This window comes from Haliotis rubra, unplaced genomic scaffold (assembly GCF_003918875.1).
Source record: "Haliotis rubra isolate DU_JTF1 unplaced genomic scaffold, ASM391887v1 Scf1689, whole genome shotgun sequence".
NCBI classification, from domain to species: domain Eukaryota; kingdom Metazoa; phylum Mollusca; class Gastropoda; order Lepetellida; family Haliotidae; genus Haliotis; species Haliotis rubra.
In genome coordinates this window covers 76,200-95,081 of record NW_025765657.1, presented here as the reverse complement: position 1 = coordinate 95,081, position 18,882 = coordinate 76,200, and the positions used below count along the sequence as shown (strand labels likewise).

At 39.8% G+C, this 18,882-nt stretch overlaps 1 protein-coding gene across 1 annotated transcript; it reads right to left on the bottom strand.

The window, feature by feature from the left end:
• Positions 1–2,942: 2,942 nt before the first annotated feature.
• On the bottom strand, positions 2,943–11,602 carry LOC124272338. Its single transcript, XM_046707511.1, is given in 7 exon segments — positions 2,943–3,071; positions 3,415–3,579; positions 3,581–3,591; positions 4,153–4,340; positions 7,044–7,183; positions 7,698–7,861; positions 11,299–11,602. Coding segments are annotated over 7 exon segments (1,101 nt in total).
• Positions 11,603–18,882: the final 7,280 nt, after the last annotated feature.

Below are 18,882 nucleotides of genomic sequence, written 5' to 3'. Positions count from 1 at the left end.
TATGCACTACTCTTGTGTAAAAAGGTCAATAAATAATAAAACAATATTTTTTCAGATAAATACGTCTGTAAATGATTCTATGACCGTGCAACATTGCTGTGGTGCGTATCTGCTACGTTTTCTAAATTATTTCCTACCGTATCGTGCATATTTTATATCCGTACATACGCCCTTATCTGGCCCTGATACTGTATGACAGCGGTTAGATTCATGATGATAAGATAGAGGCCTTATGAAGCGGACAGCGAAAGGTCGGCCTCGATCTACGGCTGTGTCATTACAAAGGACGTTAAACGATGGTACTAATTATGAACCTGCAGGTGTCCGGCATTACGGTGACTGCACAAAGTGTGCTCGGCTTTGAGTCAGTTTACTATGGCATTATGGCAAGACATTTTCACATTTTAAGTATAAAGTACAGATATCTTCAATTGCCTTAATATATTTTGAATGAAAATGTCTAGAATTGAATTGAATTGAAGATATCTGGAATTGGATTTGGGATATCTTAAAATGAATTAAACATAGGGATAATTAAAGCTATCTGCGATACAATTCATGACATCGCGAAATGAAATAAGGACATATTGAAACTCATTAATACCTTGAAAAGAATTGCTAATATCTTTATTTGGTTTAATGATATCAGAGTAGGATTTAAAGACGTACAAATTCATGTTTTAATGATATCTGTAATTTAGTTGCTGGTATCTTGCAGTTAGATAAAGATATCTTTAAAACAGTATACAATATCTTAATTTCTCAATAAATGTAAAAATGGCTTGCCATTACGCATGGTAGCTCAACACCATATCAAGCTGGTAACTCAGTGGGTTATAATAAATAGTATTAAACTTTTTTTCTAATTGGTATATTTTTAAAGTATGACGTTTGTATTTGTAAAAACAGCCCAGAAAAGGAGGGGGTACTGTGGGTTTTCTGGAGATATGGAGTCTTGAAGAATCCTTGGCAAGCCAAGACTTTTAACATGGGAGTCTATGGGAAAATCAGCAAAGTTCTGACATGATCCCTCATTTTCATAATTTCTAGTATTTAATTTTTCAAAATTCAGATATGTTAATGACAACATGTTTTGCCATAAAAATAAGTATAAAAAAACATGGGTTACTGAGGGTATTTTTCCACTATGACACAATGTGTAACATTATATTACATATTTGCACCAATGTTATGTAATTTTCATGATAAAATTAAGGATATATGTGGCTTAAATAGTTTTTCCTCAAATATTTGAATGACTTACTGCATTGACAATTCAAATATCTTAGCTTAAGTGCATCCATGTTAACATTTATCTGATATTTTAAGCGAAAAGGTGAAGAGTTGAGAAATTTGACACACTGGGCATTATTCACCATTGACTGAAATGGTTATATCATTCTAGACTCTATATTTTCAATGGAGTAATTATTTAATAATATTATTTTTAAATAACAAAACACACACAATCTTAACAATGAAATTTTACATTTATTACATTATGGTACTTTTTATTTCATATCATACATACATGTACATTTGATTTTAAAGTTATACATAACATTTTGGATATAAAAGTTTAGCATTATAATCACTTGATGTAACAGCTATGTACACATCTATGTTATAAATGAAAAAAGTATTAACACGTCCTGGTAATATATTCAATAAGCCATTTATAATAAATAAAGTAATCAGTGAGCTATATCACAATTCATGAAGATAAATAGATATCAATAAGTTAGGAAGGCTAATCTGTTATTTCAACATGATTTTTACACTATCACATAAATACATGTGGTGTTGTGGATATAACAAAATGTTGGGCTTGTATTGAAGCCAAACATATATTCCACAATAAACAATAACATTTGTATGTATTTGCAAATGATTAATCAGCTAAAGCATGATAATTTTTAAATTCAAGCAAAATGATCTCAGTGACATAATCTCCTAAGGTGACAATTCAAAATTAAAGAGGAATGATAGTGAAGATCTGCTGAAATCTTCAATGTGTCACCGTGACCTTGAGAAATATGTCAAGGTCACCAAAAACAACAGTGATCCCTGCACCTTCTCTAGATGAAGTCTGGTGTCAAGTATGAAAAGAAATCCAGTGAACTGTTTTTGAGATTTATTATATGCTAAACAGTGAGAAAAGTGCTCATCACTACAGTGAGATATCGCTTTTCTCATCACTGTGAAAATATCACAAAGAGGATGATGCAACCTGAACATCAGCGGTTGATAAGTGACAGTGCAGCAATGGTATGATGACATCAGAAACAGCTAAAGTGGACCAATTTTGACTTATCATACCTCATTTTCCATCAATGAAGCATATAATAAGCAATAAAATACCCTCTATATCTCGCTGACTTTAATAAAGTGTTACCTCCCTTGTAATCTTGAAATGGTGAAACCTGACTGGGACCTTTCTCATTCCATTTTGACTGACTGACTGACGGAGTTTGGTTCTACGCCAAATAATGGTCTTCGAACATTGTACCCATGGGGATTCGAACCCGGGTCTTCGGCGTGACGAGCCAACGCTTTAACCATTAGGGCTACCCCACCGCCCCCATACCATTTTGTACCAAGGTACCGAATATGAAAAGAATCTAGTTAATGGTTCCAGAAATATTCCAATTTTTGTATGGACGGACGGATGGACAGAACCTAATACCCTCCGCTTCATGCTAAACTCACGGTGGGGTAAAAAATATCTTTTAAGATAATCGAATTGTACAGTGTAAAGCACTGAACTAAACAAAATACAGGTCATCTTGAAACAACAAAGTTTGATCAAACTGTAACTTTGGAAAGGTAGTGGGATAGAGAATTTACTATCTTCTGAGAACTTGTTACCCTGCATTTGTTCTGGTACTTTTCAGCAAACACATTGGATAATCCAATATCTCCCTGTCTCTAGTAAACTACTTTCAAGTGGTCAAAGCAGAGGCTATCTTTCTGGCCATATTTGTAGATAAAACCTTTTCACACACAAGGTGTTGAAGGCTTGGAAGATCAGCTTTTATAGCTTTAGACCGTGCCAAGGAGTCTGTACAGTACTTCACACAAAAGTAGATTGGGTCTTTGCATCAAGAGAAGCATGACAAGTTGAGTACAGCTGTTGCAATGACAAGGCATCTGACAAGGCATCATGTGCAACATAGTCACTCCCCACAATATTTTTAAACAACTCAACCCGAGCGTATGAATTAAGTCCAGGATTTGTCAATTTGAATAGCTGAAGTGTATCTAGAAACCATGTACATGATTTGAAAATTGTGGTATGTAATCAATGGCAAGTAATGCATTGAAAAGTAATGGACAATCATATAACTTGATATTGTGCCCAACCGGAACATTGCCTTCACTTTTGCTAAGAAAGGAAATCAGGTCTCAAATAGCCGTCTTTAAAGATACAGGATAAACTTCTTCACTGTAGTGAAACATCCTTCTCCCCTCAACACGTATGCTTGTGAACTGTGCAGCAGCTGGAGTAATCTGTACCTCGGGTACAACATAGCGGTTGAATCGTTCTTCACCCCGGACTGCAGCTAACTGTGTCACATGAGGATGTTCTCGCTATAAATGCATTGTGAGTCTAACTTTTGCAGGGTAGTAAATTCAAGATCTTAATATTCAAATATATCTTACAATGCATAGTGTCCTCGTCAGAATAAAAGTCAACGGATATTTTTATATCCGTTGGGGTCATATCACGGGTATCGATGCAAATTAGAGATCAAATGCCTCAACTTCTTTTCAAAATCCTTATGAAGTCACTCTATTGAATATTTGAAACGCCAAGCAAAGTGTATCAAAATTATTAAACATGGTAAAACATAGCATCTATCAAAATTTAAAAACATTCGTAATATCTCCAAATGGGTTCCTGCTTCTATTATCTATCATTCACCTGTGTTTCTCTGAAATGCATTAATGTGCACATTTCAGGGCATTTTCTATCAGCTACATAATGTTGCAGGTCATTTAGTGGTAATAGAAAGAAGAACGACATGGTACGATAACACAAGTGTATTTTGGGATGGTAAATGAGTATTTATTCCTAATGCTAGGTATTTACCATCCCAAACCTGATTCGTGTGATAATCTCTATTTCCATTTCACTTATATTTTACATACCTAAGCCAGTAGTTTCAAGATCAAAGAATATCTCTGTGGTGTTGTTAAGCTGAAGAGGCTTCTGGACAGGTACAGGAAGTGGTGGAGGAATGCTAACTAGGTCATCGGTGTCAGTCGCCTCAGACATGTCAACCATGGCAGAGTATGTCGTACCTTCTCTGACTTCTTGAACTGTTCGCTTCTGACTTCTGAAACAGATTTATGAGAAACTATTATGTTGGTCAATAGTCCAATGAGTATGATGGTTACATATCTGTAGACTACTTCGTTCTTCATTACGGAATATAGGGCCTCAGAGCATTACATCATTAACAATGTCTTTCAAGACCGACCAAGTTCTTGTATCCTTCTCTATCATGGTAGAATATGATATATATATATTTCTACTAGAGTGAGTGAGTGAGTGAGTGAGTATGATTTTACGCCACTTTTAGCAATATTCCAGCAATATCACGGCGGGGACACCAAAAAATAAGTTTCTACTTGAGGTCAGACACTTTGTACAAACTTTGAATGATGCCTTAACCTCCAAAGACAGTAAACTGTTCTGGTCACATTTTAAGTCCTATAATTTCAAGCGTAATAGTATTTCACCCTCAGGCTGGACTGAACATTTTATTCTTTATTTCAAGGAACGAACATAGCAGATTGTGAAAAGAATTTTATGCTTCTGTGTTTGAATTTATCGATTCTATTGATGATGAACTCATGGACAGTACAGTTGATAATGACTATCTGGATAAGGACATTGCGTTTGAAGAAATCGTTACAGCTATAAATGATATGCAGCTAGGGAAATCTCCAGGGTTTAGTGGAATACCCCTGGAGTTTTACAAATATGCTCCACCTGAGTGTTATGAAATGCTAAGATTGTTGTTTAATTCAATTTTCCAGACAGGTGTCTACCCTACGGAGTGGACGTTGGGAGTTATACTTCCTATATATAAGAAGGGTGATCCCAATGAGCCGGGTAATTATAGACCAATTACACTCCTTGAGGTGTCAGGAAAGATATTTTCTAAAATTATTTGCAATAGGTTAACACTTTGGGCCACTCAAGAAAATATTTTAGCTCCGAGCAGGCTGGATTCAGAAAAGGTTTTCAAACTACAGATAATATTTTCATTTTAAATACTGTAATAAACAAATACTTGTCATTGTATAAGGGCAGACTATACTGTGCTTTTATAGATTTAAAATCTGCGTTTGACTCGGTTACACATACTGGTCTTTTGTACAAATTATGGATTGGTAATATTAAAGGGTCGTATTTTCAAATTTATAAGAAATATGTATGCTAATATAAAATCTTGTGTCCTTGTTGGGAATGGTTGTACTGAGTTCTTTGACTGCAACTTTGGAGTCCGGCAAGGTTGTCAGTTGTCTCCCTTTGTTCTCGTTTTTATAAATGACATAGCCGAGTTTTTAGGACAGGACAATCAATGGTCTATTAGTATCGGTATGCTGCAAGTGTTTATGCTTCTGTTCGCAGATGATATAGTGATGATGGATAGTACAGTTATAGGTCTTCAAAAGAGATTAGATAAGTTGTCAAAGTATTGTGACAAGTGGCAGCTATTGGTTAATATAGACAAAAGTAAAGTCATTGTGTTCAGAAAAAAAGGAAGACTTAAGCTTTATGAAAAAATTTCTTTCAGTGGTCGAACCCTAGACATTGTCCCTACTTATAAATACCTCGGAGTGCATTTCGCAAGTTCTGGGTCGTGGTACGTTGCTCAGAAAACATTAGCTCTCCAAGCCACCAAGGTTATTCAGTGTTTGAAGTCTAAAGTAAATAACTACCGTAACTTACCAATTCATATGCTATGCCACATATTTGATGCCAAAATCATGCCAGTTCTTATCTATGGTTGCGAGGTGTGGGGTTTTCACTCAATACCCGATGTGGAAAGAGTTCATGATCGTTTCTGTAAGGACATGCTATTTTTACATAGATCAGTACCAAATATTGTGGCACGTGGTGAACTAGGACGGCATTCAATTAAAGTCAATTGTTACATAAGGATTGTAAAGTTTTGGGTAAGACTGTTGTATCAAGAAGATAATGTTATTCTAAAGAAAGCATATTCTTACCAGTTGTCTCTAGCAAACAAGGGCTTGAGTTGTTGGGCATTAGAAGTCAAATCATTATTGTTTCACTATGGATTCGGGGAAGTGTGGATAAATCAGGATGTAGGCATTATAAACCATTTTATTTCGTGTTTCAAACAAAGATGTATAGATATCGATAAACAACGTTGGTTCGAAGCCCTCCGTAAGTATAATAAACTAACTCTGTACCGTTCTATAAAACATGACGCAAATTTTGAACTTTACCTCTCGTGTTTACCAGTGAAAGTTTACTGTATTGCCCTTTCATCACTCCGCTGCTCCAGTCATATATTATTAATTGAACAAGGTAGGAAACTAGGTTTAGCTAGGGAAGAAAGGTTATGTCCTTTGTGTGTGGTTAGAAATATTGAATCAGAATATCACTTTTGTTTAGTATGCCCATTTTATGATGGACTGAGACGAGCTATTATTCCTGCTTATTATCATACATTCCCTTCGGAAAACAAATTTAAACAGTTGATAGCAAGTAAAAATGTCCATGTGTTATCATTGCTTGCAAAGTATGTATTCCTAGCGTTCAAACTACGAGCACGTTTCCTGTCATTGCATGAATGATATATATATGTATGTATGTGTGTATGTATGTATGTATATGTATGTATATATATATATATATATATATGTGTGTATGTGTATGTGTCGCAGGCGCTTGGTGGTGTAATACACTGTATCTTCTGTATGTATAATGGGCCAGTGGCCCCCCATACTGTCAATAAACTCTCACTCTCACTTGAGGTCAGAGTTAAAAGCTGACATACCTCATAACCTTTAGATGTAATCTATGCTGTTTAGCTTCAATCGTTGATGCAATAGCCTTTCGTTTGCGATGCGGAAGATCTTTCAGTGTGAAATGCTGTCTGGTATATGTCCCAGGTGACAGTCCAAGAGTCCTGTTAACCTGTAGAGGAGGATTATCAATTATTAATAAATGGTCATGAAGTTTTCTTATAACTTTAAGGCACTTAGAGTGTTACACATTACACCATTGATTAACATAAGAATTCTTTTAAGCCACTAAAGAATAGGAATGATTTTTCATATATATTTTTGCATATCTGAGACCAGGATAAAAGTAGCATAAAACAGAACAAAGTAATTTAAGAGGGACCTCATCATCCCTGTAACCATTAAAGAATTAATAGTATATTGTCAACAATCATGGGCCATAACTTTTCAATTCAAACTTAAATCAGCTTTACTTTATCTTTAATCTTTAGCCACATTCCCCTTCCTAAGGACTTCAAATAAACTGAACTGGAACTATAGAACAAGACACATTTCAAATTCAACTTCTAAAATGATTTTAACAAAACTGAACTGGAACTGTAGAACAGAATACATTTCTAATTCAACTTCTAAATGATTTCAAATCAACTGAAATGGAACCATAGAACAGAATACATATTTCTTACAGCTATAATGTAGCTGTGGCCCACTTTCTTTTGTGCAACGGAAGCAGCGACCCTGAAGTGAAGACTTGAGGAGCCAGAATAATGTCTAGATTTTGGTGCCTTGCTAGACACGGTCTTGTTAAAACTTTCATTGGATTGTGTGTTCCCAAGACTGGCAAGTCTTACTTTGTGTATAGCATAGTTGTCAAACTTAGTAAAATCTAAATATTTTTTATATTTGTATACTTATCCTGCACTACTTACTTCCTGCACTTATTGCTTACGGCTCGAAAAGCGTGGCTTGCCAGACGATGTCAAAAAGAGGTAGAACTGCAATCACTTCCTGGTCTCGGCTGCTTACTCGATTGCGCATGCGTCACCGGAAGGTGACGTCAGCCACCCTCAGATTATTGCCAGAAATCCCACAGATGGCAAAAGTAAGCGGGGAGGTAGCTGATAGCACAGGGTGGGCCCTTATCATAAGTAGTACAGGATAAGAATACAAATATAAAAATATTTAGATTTTACTAAATTTTTAACTAATCCTGCACTACTTACTTCCTGCACTTTATCCGACAGGCTGGAAGGTGGGCGTGTCATCTGAGGGATCGCCTCGCTTACGTAATAGCAGCCAGCTCAATCCGTAATCCCGTGCTCGGGAAGCGTTGATAACGCGCCTATAACAGAGAGCGAATTAGCGAGTGACGATCAGGTAGCGGTAATTCGCAAATAAGACTGCGTCTTAAATGAAAAGAACCCACTAATTTTAAAGCTGGCGAAGCTTAAGGAATGCAGCAAAAAGCATGGACTTGAAAAAAACAAGGATAACTCCTTAACTGACATACCTAGTTGTTTCTGAAGAAAAGCCATGTCACGCAAATAATGACTGGCAAACACTGTGTCCGACCGCCAAAAACAACCTTGCATAATGGATGACACAGTGCAATTACTGTGAAGTGCCATAGTCGAAGCAAGTGCTCGAATCTCGTGGGGATGAGAGGATGTAGGAGGGTCCAGCCCAGCCGCTTTATATGCCTGAAGAATGGTTGTTCTTAACCATAAGGCAATTGTGTTTTTGCTGACATCTGACTGTGACGCCCGGGACAGGGGAAGAAATAACCGTTTCCTTGTACCACGGACGCCTTTGGTGCGATCAATGTAAGCTTTGAGCGCACGAGTCGGACATAACAGTAATTCCGCATCGTCTTCAGCGCCAACAATAGATGATAATGGCGGGATGGAAAACTGTCGATCAGGTTGACCTGGTAGTTGGTTTTTAGCGATGAAAACCTAACACAGACCTAAGTGCACAGAACCATGACGACGACGTTCAAACTTGATCCTAGTCACGTCAAGGGCGTGAACCTCACTCACTCTAGCCGCAGTCGCTAATGACAACAGAAAAGCCGTCTTCCTGGATAAATCAGCGAGGGAAGCGTTATCAAGAGGTTCATAAGGTGCACCACGGAGATGGTCTAAAACAGTGCTGAGATTCCATGCCGGCGGACGAAACTTCAACTTCTGGTCTTCAAGTCGAAATGAGAGAAGCATGGCCTCCCTTCAGACGCCTGGACGTTCGGAGATAAAGTAAGAAATCTGCTATGAACTGAGGAGACACAGTCAGCGGATCCTGCTTCTTGGTAACACAAAGACGTTCAAACGACTGCCACTTGTCGTCATACAAATGTCTAGTAGAAGTTCTGTGCGCCGTCGCAATGGCTTTGGCTGCTCTAGCCGAAAAACCCTTAGCACTCAGTGCTTTCTGCAAATGGTCCATGCGTGCAGATTGAATCGGTCTGGAGCCGGATGCGGAAGACGGCTGTGAGGGTGCACGAGAACGTTCCTCCACGTGGGTAGAGGGAAGGGATCTCCTACCACTAGACTTTTAGAACGGGAAACCAGTTCCTGGCCGGCCACCAAGGCGCGACCAAAATCAGTCGTAGGCAAGTTGTCTCCTTGACTTTTGCGAGAACTTTGGGTAATAGAACTGGTGGCGGGAACGCATACGCGTGAAGTCCCTCCCACGATAGGCTGAGAGCATCCACCGCCCAAGCCGCTGGATCCGGGACTGGGGATACATACACTGGCAGTTGATGGTTTTGGCTGGTGGCAAACAGATCGATGTTTGTAGAACCGAGTGCGTGACTTAGGAGAGTGAAGGCCTCCGTGGGAGCAACTCTGTCGGGTCTCGAGAGAGCGTCTGCTAGTATATTGCGGCACCCCGGAATATGCCGAACTCTCAACAGAATGTGGAGATCGTCGACCAGTTGAAAGAGCCGAAAGGTCTGATCGAGGAGAAGCTGTGAGCGTGTCGACCCTTGCCTTCGTATGTACCATACGACCGTGGTGTTGTCTGTAGCCACTAGAAGACAAGTTCCTCGTAGTCGATGTGCCCAATGATGAATAGCGAGGATCACGGCCTCCAACTCCAGACTGTTTATATGCCAGTTGATGTGTTGACCCGACCACAGGCCGGAGGCTGTCTGGTCGTGTAAGTGAGCGCCCTAACCCTGCAGGGAGGCGTCCACGAACAGTTGGCAATCCTGATGCTGCTCTGTAAAAGAGACTCCTCCTAAGACGTTCAATGGGCGAGTCCACCAAAGAATATAGCGATGTAACTGAGGTGGTAGGCAAAACCGTTGATGAACGTCTGCCCGACGAATGTATGGTTGAAGAAAGCGCTGCAGAGGACGAAGTTGAAGACGCCCTCTGCTGGTAAGATCCTGCGCCGACGTCAACAATCCCAGAAGTGACTGCCACTCTCTGAGGGACAGAGGTTGGGAGAGCGCACGTGGAATCAGAGACTGAATCTTGTCCCACCTGTCCAGAGGAAACTGAACTAGGTTCTTGTCCGTCTGGAAATGGCCTCCGATGAATGTCAGAGTGTTAGTCGGGACAAGCTCCGATTTGTCCAAGTTGACCAGCCACCCTAGTCGGCGAAAGGTGAAACAGACGAAGGGTGAAATCCCGTTGTTGTATAAGAAGTAGACGGTGTAACAGGTGCATTAGGCAATCGTCCAGGTACGGGTCGAAATTGATGCCCCTCAAAATGCAGATACCGGGAAATTGAGTTGTGATACGTGTGAACAACCACGGGGCCGTTGAAATTCCAAATGGGAGGACAGCCCATTGGAAATGTTGATTGTTGAAAATAAAGCGCAGGTACTTCCTGTCGCTGGGGCGTATTGGAACATGGAGGTATGCATCCTGTAGGTCCAGGCTGATGAGGAAGTCGTTGACGCATACCATAGATTTGAGGTATTCGAGGGACGTCATTCGAAGTGCGGAGGACGTTCCAGGAAAGTCTCGTTGAAATAGGACAGATTGTGAATCATCCTCATTTTCGCGGACCCTTTCTTCGGCACTAAGAATATTGGAGAATAAAACCTGGTGTTATGACGGGATACGGGAGTAATTCGATGGCTCTTTTCTCCAACAAAATCGCTATGTTCTCCGCTAGAAGGTCGTGTTGAACCTGAGAGTGATTGTGCCGGAGCGGGAACAGTGTCAGAGGTGGATCGGAGAGGAGGGGGAGCCGAAACCCCTGCCTCAATATATCGGTGACGCATGGATCCTCTAGGATGGACCAATTTTCCCAAAAGATCCCTATTCTCCCACCTACCGGTGTAGGATAAACTGGGACGACTGGAGGTGGGAGTGTCCAGTCGTGCGTGTCGCCTCACTACACTTGCCCCTACGCCCGTCGCCCTGGCGGGAGCACGGCGACGTTGATATCCACCCCTGTCTGATCTAGGCTTGGCACCACGTCCCCGCCACGAGACGGCGCTGAGTTTCAAAAAGTCGTGATCTACTTTCACGGAAGCACACGTTTCCTTCACCCTCCATCTGTCTTTCTGTCGCTTGGATATTTCTTCAAGACGGTGCTTTTGCTTCTTTGATTTGAAACCATGTTTCAAGCGTGCCATCACTACCAGGCTACGGTCGTCGCTATTTACAAACAACGCTACCGGAAGAGATATTTTGCTTTGCAGCAGTCGTGACATAACCATTAGATTTCGATTTGTAAGTGTTGATTATATTTAATGCGATGTAAAGAGTCCATAATTACACCTATAGACTCAATCAAAATAAAATTATTAGTGAGTATTATTTATTGTGGTTGTCCTTAATCATTGCCGAATACGTCTGTTTGAGTTGCGCAGAAGTTCAAAACGTGACCAGCGAACATCCTTAAGAGTGACAAAATCCAAGAGATATCTGTTGGCCTGTATATTATGAATTTCAATGAATGAAAATTTGTGATGCTAACCAGATGATTGGTGATTTAAGCTGATGTTGTTGATTAAATCATGTAATTGCTGATTAACAGTTAAATGCCACTGAAAGACATCAGTTAAATTATAGTTGCTATGAAATATTCGAAAGACCAAAGACATGTTATTCATTTTTTTCATAATCTATTTTTAATATTTTATCTGTATGTCTCCTTCAAATCTCAAAGTACGTGTTTTTTCCTGTGCCGTGTGTTAATGCAACAGTTTCAAATATTTCAAGTACAGTAATAAACACGAGAGTTAGAGTATCGCATGACACATTTAGCGACAGCCATTCGTGTCAGGAGGGTTGGTGTCGCCATTAGCAAACAGTTGTGTTCACTTGAAGTACAACGGCTTTAGTTTACATGAAGTTTATGAAACGAGATTCATCACGGAATTCCCATTGAGCCAGAAATGACTTTTAGTTCATCATGCTTTCTTTCGTTTTATTTTGAAAACGCTGTAAATAAATCGAACCATGATAAAATAACGAGAATGAAACGGCATGAATGATCTAAGAGTCAAGTGGCTGTTTAAAGTACCCATTTCTTGTTTCATGTTTATTGTTTTGCTATTAATGGTCAGTCCTGTATAGGGGCGGTGGGGTAGCCTTGTGGTTAAAGCGTTCGCTCGTCACGCGGAAGACCCGGGTTCAATTCCCCACATGGGTACGATGTGTCGCATCTGGTGTCCCTTGCCCTGATATTGCTGGAATATTGCTAAAAGCGGCGTAAAACTACACTCACTCAATTAGTCCCGTTTAATCACACCATCAATATCCCACAAACAAGTAATAACTATATATGATGTGCGTGGATATATCATAATTACTGTAAGTTTATCTCAGGAAACAGGTAAGAGGCGACTGGATCGACTGGTCCGTCTCGGTGACATGGCTAATTGCCTTGGCGTATCACACTTGCTTTGACTTATACTTATGAGATTGATCACTGGAATGTCTGGTTCGGGTTCGATTATTTAGAGACCGCCGCCATATAGCTGGAATACAGCTGAGTGCGGTGTTAAACAACAAACAAACAAACAGTCTCGGTGACTTGGCTGATTACCTGTCGCCGTATCACACTTGCTTGGATTGACGCTTATGATATTGATCACGGCATGCATTGTCTCGATCACACTCGATTATTTAGAGAACACCGTCATTAATTCAACTGGTTTACGAGATATTTGTTTAGTACATGTTTACATAATTACCTTTCCAACACCTCCGTTGGCAACGTGTTGTTTGATTATACCTAAAAAACAAAGAAATACACATCAAAACATGGAATATCTTCTCGCATGCTCAGGCATATTTGAACCATCGCTCTCTGTAAGTAAAAAAGTGAGTGAGTTTTACGCCGCACTCAGCAATATTCAAGTTATATGGCGGCGGTCTGTAAATAATAGAGTCTGGACCAGATAATCCAGTGATCAACAGTATGAGCACCGATGTACGCAACTGGGAACCGATGACATATATCAACCAAGACCCGCGATCCCGTTAGTCGCCTTTTAGGACAAACATTGGTTACTGAAGATTAATTCTAGCCCGGATCTTCACGGGTCGTATTCAATATAAAAAGATCTTGATTGATGAAAGCGGATTAAAACACAAGTCACCCACACACTCTCTATGTCTATACTTTTTTACAGTGAGTGATAAAGACCGAATAGTCAGGATCGATTAAAGCTCGAAATTACACGTTTCCATTCTTGTGTTCCTGAGTGGGTGTATATAACATAGTGATGTCAACCGGGAATAGAGGTATTTGCTCTTGCTCACATAATCTATTAGCCAGCGTCTCGAAGCGTGCCCTCGTGTCTATAGACCAGGGATTAAGGTGTATCTACTGCAGCTGAAAACTCGTGACTAACCATCCGATCTCCTCGATATATCAATAAACTGGATAGAGGGGGCGTGTTGAAGTGATACGTGCTCGGGAAAGGCGTCTCAGGATAGAATCAGCCTTCGTTTCATATATTGAATCGTATCAAAGTCTCATTATATCTGAGGTGGTGGGTTAGCCTAAAGGGTAAAGCGTTCGATCGTCGAAGGCCCGGGTTCGATTCCCCACATGGGTACAATGTGTGAAGCCCATTTCTGGTGTCCCCCGCCGTGATATTGCTGGAGTATTGCTAAAAGCGGCGTAAAGCCATAATCACTCACATACATATTATATCTGACGTATTATAACCAACGTCAAGACTTTATATGTTTTGTAGAGACATTACGTGATGGAGGATGCACAGGCACCAGAAACTATAGCATTACAGGGTTTTTCTTTATCGATTATTGCTTTTATAATACATGCTTGCATCGATAATCTTACGTTAAGGGGCAGTGGGGTAAGCTAGTGGTTAAAGCGTTGGCGTTGATCACTCCTCTCGTATTACGAACATATTGCATCGGTCGAGTATTCCTGCGTTCAAACAACGTAACATTAATTTATCGAGTCCTTGCGGAAGACGATGAGGTAAAACGATCCACAAATATTTGTCGTCGTTGTGTACATACTTGGACTCACAAAACATGGCCACCACAAGATAATACATATGAATGGTCACCCACAATGGTCAACTATGCTGTTACGTCCCGTTCCAGTATCACGAGCATGGCTAGATGACTCTGTTCAATGGCATTATTTCCGGAAGGCAACATGCCTTTCAGACCAAGATCGACCGTAAAAATCGCTTGTGTGATAGTGTAAAATATTTATCGCAAGCGTTTGAAAGACGAGGTTGTTTGTCGATACTGTAAACGTGAGTATTCATTCCGGGAGCACAACCCCGTAGAACATGACTTGGAGGGAGAGGCAGACAAGACGTATACCGGTCGCTAGAGACTTCGTGGGAGATACGTGATCTTCACTTCCGCTATTGATACTTGCAACATGCATATGCAGTCAAACACCGATTTGTCTAACCTCTATGTGTCGAACTTACGTCAGTCTCGAAGTAGAAGGTCCTCGTGGAACTTATTTAGTTACTCACTGGGGCATTGTGCGGTTGTATCGAATCTCGAACAACTCGAGGTATATATGTTCGTAAATCCCCTCAACATCGTTAGATAATTAGTAGTGGAGAAACTAGCGCCATGCTGGGTTCTGACTTCTGACACCAGTCAGAAAATGCATTGTGCGGTTGTATCGAATCTCGAACAACTCGAGGTATATATGTTCGTAAATCACCTCAACATCGTTAGATAATTAGTAGTGGAGAAACTAGCGCCATGCTGGGTTCTGACTTCTGACACCAGTCAGAAAATGCAATACTTGGAGACGAGGTTTAGTGAAAATGTGTGACAAGGATCTGCAAAGTTTCGAATGTCGAAACATGCGAAATGCAAAAGGTTCACACAACATTTACATAAAGTTAAAAAACCGAGCATGTTAATTAATCTCTGAAGTGACACGTGACCAGCTGTGAATTGTACCGGATACACCCGTGTCTGGTCATTGTCTGTCACAATGTCACATCGTTAGAATCATGCACTCGTTATCTGTCCCCTACCCTACCACTTACCACCCCCACACCCACAACCCCAAGACTGATATACAATGTACCTGGACTGTTAAAACAATGACACTGTTCGATAAAGTTTGAAACTTAGAATTGTACGAATTTTGGAGCAATCAAAACATGTTCAACATAATGTAAAAACGCATGCTATAAAAACATTGAATTGTAAATGAATTTGTCATAAATCAAATGTCATGGCTGCCGATGTGGCGTCAAGCGTACTGAGACTAGGGATCGACATATCGGCCTTGGAAAGGGAGCTAGGTGTGGAGGGTGTGAGTGTTTGTCCGTGTGTAGATGTTGTGTAAGCTAAAATGTGTAAAGAGATGTTTGTTTCGGTAGAGTTTTATATATGTTACAGTCAATCTGTCAAACCATCATTTGGTCAAAAATGACTGAAACGACCAGTCATTTGGTCGAAAATGGTCAAAAGACTAACATTCTAAGTCATTTGACCGAATGACTAAAATTTTCGACCAGTCATTTGACCAAGTGACTTAATCGTCGTCTTCTTCAACAGGGTCAGACTCACGGGTCTCAGACTGCTCTAGGTGGGAACTGGTAGCTGCAAGTAGGTCATCCTCTGCAGCTTGTTCAGGATGTCATCAGTAAGTGATGTTGATCGCAATCCAACCTTGGCCCCCATTCCAAAGAGAGCTGATACGGGGACTGTTGGATACTTGTTGAAAAACTAGGGTTCTTCCTGAACTGAGGGGCGGTGGGGTAGCCTAGTGGTTAAAGCGTTGGCTCGTAACGCCGAAGACCCGGGTTCGAATCCCCACATGGGTACAATGTGTGAAGCCCATTTCTGGTGTCCCCCGCCGTGATGTTGCTGGAATATTGCTAAAAGCGGCGTAAAACCAAACTCAGTCAGTCAGTCCTGAACTGAATAAATCTGATACCAACTCAATTTTCAATTTTCAGTTATCCAAGCACAGATCATGTCCTTGATATCAGAAATCACTCGCTCAACCGATCCTTGACTTTGAGGGTGTCGTGGTTTACCGTGCACAATGATCAGATCCAAAGTTCTTTTATTTCAGTGGTAACTTTAGCTGTGAATTTAGATCCGTTATCACTTTTGCAGTATCTTTCGGGCACCAAGCAGCAGGAATATGTCCATAAGCTGGTAGGCAACTTCAGCTGCTCTCTTTGATGTTTAGGGTCGTAGCACACAAAACTTGGTCAAATGGTCCTGGTACAACATTCAAAACAAATACCTTGCATTTGATGGATACACTAAACTGTTCAGGCAATCAGTCTAACTAGATCTCTATTTTTCAAATGACTTGTTTGACTGTAACATTTATACCATCATACCCCAAAGATGCATCGTTTACACTGAATGACAGCTATTGCTAGTCGCAATTCATTTCAACTTCATTCTCCTAAAAGAATCTGAGTTAAGTGTTGTTATTATTATTATATATTTGGAGTCTCACCCCAATGTTGTTCATCAGATCGATGCTCATGCTGTTGATCCCTGGATTGTCTGGTCCAGATTCAATTATTTACCGACACCGCCATATAGCTGGAATATTGCTGAGTGCGGCGTAAAACTTAACTCACTCACTCACACACTATTACTAACATTGAACCGTGTTTTATAAGTTGATAATCAATATGGCGAATATCATATATTTTACGAATGTTTCGATGTGAATGTCTTTCGCTGTTTCATAATTGATATTGTTAAGTGGTGATTTCCATGTTGAAACTAAAAGTTCTCCGGGAAAGTTACAAATTTATACAAATCAGGACAAAGCTACTACATTTGTAGTGACAGTACACATTCATCGTAAATGTAGACCAGAGATTTAAAGCAAACTGACGTTGATGGTAATTTATCATCCAAAACTGTCTCCCACAGTAGATATCGCTTGTGTGAGATTTAGAGAATAACCAACTCTGTACGAGTGATTACGGGAAATATGTCCGAGATGAAATAATGTTCACAGTGCCGAGCCTTGGCGAGGCACTGAACATTATTTTTACTAGGGCATATTTCCGTAATCACTCGTACCGAGTTGGTTATTCTATTTATTACCCATAATGTAATTTAAAAAGAAGAACCACGGAATAAAAACCACCCGGAGACAGGACTTGTGACCTCTAACAGCTGATTCGTATTCATGCGCGTATTAAACCTAACTTCTCCAGCGGTAATAACATAACTACACTATGGAAAAGAGCACGTAGTAAAATTGCTTTAAAATACAACAAAAATATTTTGTCTGGAATAATAAATTAACATTTGTTAATATAATAAAAATGATCTTTTAAATATATCATTGAACTTAATAACAGCTAAACCGTTATTTGCACATTAAATGAAACACCGAGAACAAGTCGGGTTGGTCTAAGTTAACGCTCCTCACGTACTGCTCGTGCATTTGTTTCACTGTTCCATCAACCTACCCCCTTGTAATACAAACCAATAATAGCGATTTGAAACTATGATCGTTTGTTAAACAACTTTTATCCAAAGTTGAATATAATCCTGAGATTTAAATGTTCGATTGGCAATGTAAAATTATGAGGATTCGCAATCTTAATATCGCTTTATTTGATTTACTTTTTCGTTTAAAGTGAAATTCATCGGTACGTTTTCACTGCAAACAGACTATACAAGGGTTTGACAACAATTTATTGATGGACTGATGTTGTTTCTCATTAATTGAAGAGTAACTGTTTATTCATTGAACATTTTCGTGCCCGGAAATTTGCATGATTTGATGTACTGGTACACCATTGTCAGAGAGGGTCTGGTCGTTTTCGGGCCTTGATCGGGGTTAGCCTAATGGCGGCCACGTTTGTTTACAAATAACGCAAACGATTGTTGTTGGGTTTTTGAAAGGTTATTTATTTTAGAAAGACTACTATTTATAACGCAATTTTATTTCAAAATAATAATGTCTAATAAAAAGAGTATTCATATTCTTTAACCTTTATGTTTTCTTTTATTAATCTCGGAATGTGTGAGTACAGCACGTTCTAATTATCAATGAAACGGTAAAAGTTGTCAATGAACTTTGATCACGAAAAGTAGTTCCGTCAACAATCATATTTCTTCTCTGCTTAGCTGCCCAATCAAAGTTGAGAATCACTGAAAACCACATATGCGATTATCAAAAAAATAATCACCTGTGTATCCTAGCCCCTATGGGTAATAACAAGCGATATCTATAAGTAGTATCAATGTTGTAGATATCGCAACAATTGAACTGTCAACATGCTATTACATCATCAGTTAATGCTCACAAAGCTTTGACATCACTAAGAACACAGCTGACAATGCTACGACGTCGCAAAGTTGATGACATCACAATGCTATGATGTCATGAAGCTGATGACGTCACAATTCTATAGCCTTGCTGAGATCACTGCTCAAGAGGCCTAATGGCAGT